This window comes from Amblyomma americanum, chromosome 5, assembly GCF_052857255.1.
Source record: "Amblyomma americanum isolate KBUSLIRL-KWMA chromosome 5, ASM5285725v1, whole genome shotgun sequence".
Taxonomy (NCBI): domain Eukaryota; kingdom Metazoa; phylum Arthropoda; class Arachnida; order Ixodida; family Ixodidae; genus Amblyomma; species Amblyomma americanum.
This window is the reverse complement of record NC_135501.1, coordinates 59,347,657-59,351,837: the sequence shown is the minus strand read 5'-3', so window position 1 is coordinate 59,351,837 and position 4,181 is coordinate 59,347,657. Positions and strand designations below refer to the sequence as shown.

Below are 4,181 nucleotides of genomic sequence, written 5' to 3'. Positions count from 1 at the left end.
TTTAGAGCAGCTTAGCATTGCCCCTTACAGGGAGAGAACATAGTATGTGTGGAATGGTACGGTATTTGGGTTTAACATTCGAAAGCAACAAATGGGCCATGAGATGTGCCATACTGGAGAGCCCTGGATTAATATGAACCACCTCATGTTCTTCCAGGATGCAGGAAAGACTAAAGTGCAAGAAAAAAAAATTGATTTTTGGTTTTTTACTAATATTAAATTCCAAAACTTTCATGAATATTATTCAGCGTCTCGCATGCTTTTCTGCCCTTTAATAGAGCCAGGACAGCCTTTTTTTTTTCAAAGCCATTTTCTTTGAAGCTTCCATTTGCTCACATTTCTGCAATGGAAAAAATGCCAAAAAAAAACACTGGAAATTTCATAAACACAGTTGATCCATTGACAGCCTCCAGGCAATGCAAGCAAGGCACTATGCATGTTTTATTCAGTGCTGACACTTTTATTCTGCGCTATTCTTGCCTCACGTGAAGCGTAAGACCTCGCTTTTGTATGGATGTATTTAAACATTTCTTTTGCTTTTTAGTGGGCACATAGAAATTATGCGTAAGGCTGTTTTGCGCAGGTATTTCCACATGTTGGCTATCAACAGCAATGTCTGTCAAATGCTGTGTTCAAAAGACTGAGGCACCTGCTGCGCTGACAAGAGCCAGATGATGAACAAGCCTTTCCTGCATAGGTACTCGCTCAAATCAGTTCTTCACACCACAAAGCCTGCTCCCCAGCAAGTAGCGCAATGCACAACCAAAGCTTCTAGAATAGTGTTTCTACAGGAGATGCAAAAATACTTACGAGTTATTGAACCATGCAGTTTGGGAATGTGCACCAAAGAATGCCTTCCTTACCAGCCACACATCCGAACTACCATCTTAGACGCAGCACTAACATTCAGTCATGGGAGCATAGCCCAAATTGATACCCTTTGATACACCCGGTGACACCCCAAGGTATTTCGTGCATCACCGGGACACTACATCATGGCGTAGCTGTGTGAGGTGGACCGTAGTAGAAAGTACTTAACGGAGGAGAGATGCAGAACAGATCAAAAGGGAAGCTCAGCAGAAAAATGACAGGCAGAGTAAAATTTGCTTTCGTATTGGCTACATGGCTAGTAGGTATAGATTCAAGTTTCGGTGCATGTTGGTTCTGTTAAAAAATTGAAGCAAATATGTTTTTGTCTTCATCTCGAAAAACTCAAGATGTCATTTCTTGTTATATTTGAACAATTATTGGATAAACAAGAAAAGAAATGAGGCTGTCTTTTTCTATCTTCAGCTACACATAGAGATGCAAAACTACTGAATCAAAATGGTACGCAGGAAGTATGCAGGAAGCATAAAGCAGGGCAAATATTCTAATTCTGACCTCTCGAGAGACTCGCAAGCATTCTTTGATTGGTTGAAGCAGCGGAAGCAGTTGCAGCACTTGCATCGTCTGCATCTGCGGGTAAAAAGCCTGAACGGTGCCACAGTAAACTGTTTATATAAAAAACAAAATGCAGTAACCTTGGAAACAAAACTCTGCGCCAATGGAATCCACACCATCCCACTCAAACAATGTCTGGAAATATAATCACGTATACCTCACTATTTTCAAGGCTGGTCCGACGACACTTTGCAGTGCAGCTGAGCAGCACATCCGCTTCCGCTGCCTCAGCCAATTGTTGAGCACCTCAAAGGATCAATACCACGAGAAATCGAAGTGTGAACATGGGCCCAGGGAACCAATTTTGTTCTGCAGCCGAGCTATTAAATGCCATCTAGTGCTTAAAAATTGCCCAAGCTTACGTTCACTTTGTTCCTGAAGGATATCAGCGTCGTCCTCCTCGGTCCTGGTGTCAGCATCGCTGATATCTGCAAAACAGAAAAAAAAATCACTGCTCCTATAGCCAAAAGCGCTGAAATTGCACATCTTGCAGTCCAAAGATTGTAAGATGCCATCCCATCCCACTGCACAACATAGGCCCTCTATCTCCAATCACCTCTTCTTTGCAACTAGCATGCCTACCCTGTTACCAGCAAACTTCCTTGCTTCGTTACTGCAACAGACTCTCTACTAACTTTAACTACTTGTGCCTTGCCTTGACAGTCACTCAAAGACACCATGCTATATATTGCATGTTTCACCCATGTCTATTTCCTGCTCTTAATGAACTGAGATAGCATTAATTCATGTTCTCTCATACACAATGTTCTTGTGTCCTTTTTACATTACACTTATTGTTTTTTCCTTCACTCATTGTACAGCCCTTCATTATTTTTTAGTTTATTTGTTAGCTTCCAAGTTTCAGCCCCGCAGGCAAACACTAGCAAGAAGTGTTGAACTTTCCTTTTGGCGATATCAGCCTTTCAACACTGTCTATACCTCATCAGTATATAACGCCACCGTGGTGGCTCAGTGCTCATGGTGCTGGGCTGCTGAGCCCAAAGACGTGGGTTTGATTCCTGCCGCGGCAAATGCATTTCAATGGAGGCGAAATGCTAGAGGCCCGTGTACTATGTCAGTGCAGTGAAATTTGGATGAGATTAACCATGTCTCATGAAAGCACAATAATAATCTATGCCAAAGAAAATGTGCTCTTAAGAGTTCGCTTTTAAGGGGAACTGTGCTGAGGCACACAAATTTTAAGCCACTGCATTTTCAAAGCTGTTGGTGCGTACTGCAGTCAATGAAAACGTGCACTAGGAGCAAAGAGCATTTCATGTTAGGGACATGTGCAGGGCACCTTGGTTATTTGTCAAATACATCTGCACAGTTACATGATTGCATGATAAAAAAAATTAAGTCAGCCCCGCTGCATGCCCAGTGGATTTGTCAAGGAACAAATTCAGTTGTCAGCTTATTGAGGCTCTTTACTGGAAAAAAGAATTTTTGTGTGTCTCGCTCAAGAGTACCTGTGTGCACTCGTTATCAGCAGTGCCGCATTTGTCCTTACGATTATACGTTTTCTGGAATCGATTTTTTTTTGTTTACATAGCATTTAATGTAGGACTAATATCTTGTTGCGGGCTAGTTGGTGAATCATCATGGACAGCGACAGCGCGAAGCAACTAGTTCGAAAGAGAGAGACGAGATCAGCGCTTGTCGTGTGTTCTCGTGTCTCTCTTTCGTCCTTGTTCCTTAGCGCTGCCGCTTTCCAGGGGGTTGTAAATGATCACGCTATTAGAAATGCGAAAGCTGATTGAAACTGCGTTAACCGCTCTACGTTGCGGCATTCAAATCAGCGCTCACCAAAACAACGCAGCACCGAGTCGCCGACTTCGGCGCTGCTGACATGCTACATCACATAAAAGTAAACGAGCGTGAAAACACATTTGGGTGTATACTTTCCTAGCTGCGAGTTGTCGCCGTAGTCTGGTGGGACATCTTGCGAGTCCACGCCGTACTCGCGAGCCTGCACCATCGGCCTGTGGCTGAGAAGCGCGCTCATGTGGTCATACCACTTCCAAGCCGACGGTGCAGCTCCACTTCTCTCTTGCTCCAACCGTTCCTGTCACACAAGACAGAATTGTGCTGCAACGTCGTATCATTCCGTATGGGTGTCGAAATTCGGCTGAGGGAATGTTTATACTCACGGCCGTGAATCGCTTCTTCAAATTCTTCCAGCAGTTCCGCAACTGCTGCCACGTCCAGTGGTAGCCGAGATTGGCCATTTCGGCCTGCAGGTCTTTGAAAACATCTTGATTGCGCTGCCGTCTGCTGTCCAGCGCCTCGCTCACTTTTTTCTCACTGATCAGCGCTAAAAAACATTCTACTTCCCGGTCGGTCCAAGAAGCTCGGGTGGAAACAGCGCGGGGACCGACGGTGGCTGCCATTTTGGTCGACTGGTCACATGACCGAAATCTTTCCCAGAGTTCCCCGTTACCCGACTCCCTGACCCGACTGCGTATACATGGTTTTTGGAAAGGCGGGTCAGGCGAGTTAACCTACCCCCTGCAGGCGAGTTAACTCGACTCGCTCTGCCGCTTATTTTACTCGACCCGACAGCGTCTACATGAACCCGGCAACTGGTTTTTTACCCGACAAGCTAACTCTACTCGACTCTATCGGGTTCATGTAGACAGGGCTACTGTGTTCTCCGTGGCTGCCGCAGCGTGCAGCCCGTTTTTTTTTTCAACGACCTCCTCAGGTTAGTTTGCGGCCTCCTTTACCCGGCACCCCCC

The 4,181-nt window shown here is 45.2% G+C and overlaps 1 protein-coding gene across 1 annotated transcript; it reads right to left on the bottom strand.

The window, feature by feature from the left end:
- Positions 1-1,805: 1,805 nt before the first annotated feature.
- On the bottom strand, positions 1,806-3,951 carry LOC144132484 (uncharacterized). Its single transcript, XM_077664931.1, has 2 exons — positions 3,594-3,951; positions 1,806-3,508 (listed from the first exon to the last, which is right to left on the bottom strand). Exons 1-2 carry the CDS (start codon positions 3,831-3,833, stop codon positions 3,296-3,298), a joined length of 453 nt encoding a protein of 150 aa, XP_077521057.1. The 5' UTR covers positions 3,834-3,951; the 3' UTR covers positions 1,806-3,295.
- Positions 3,952-4,181: the final 230 nt, after the last annotated feature.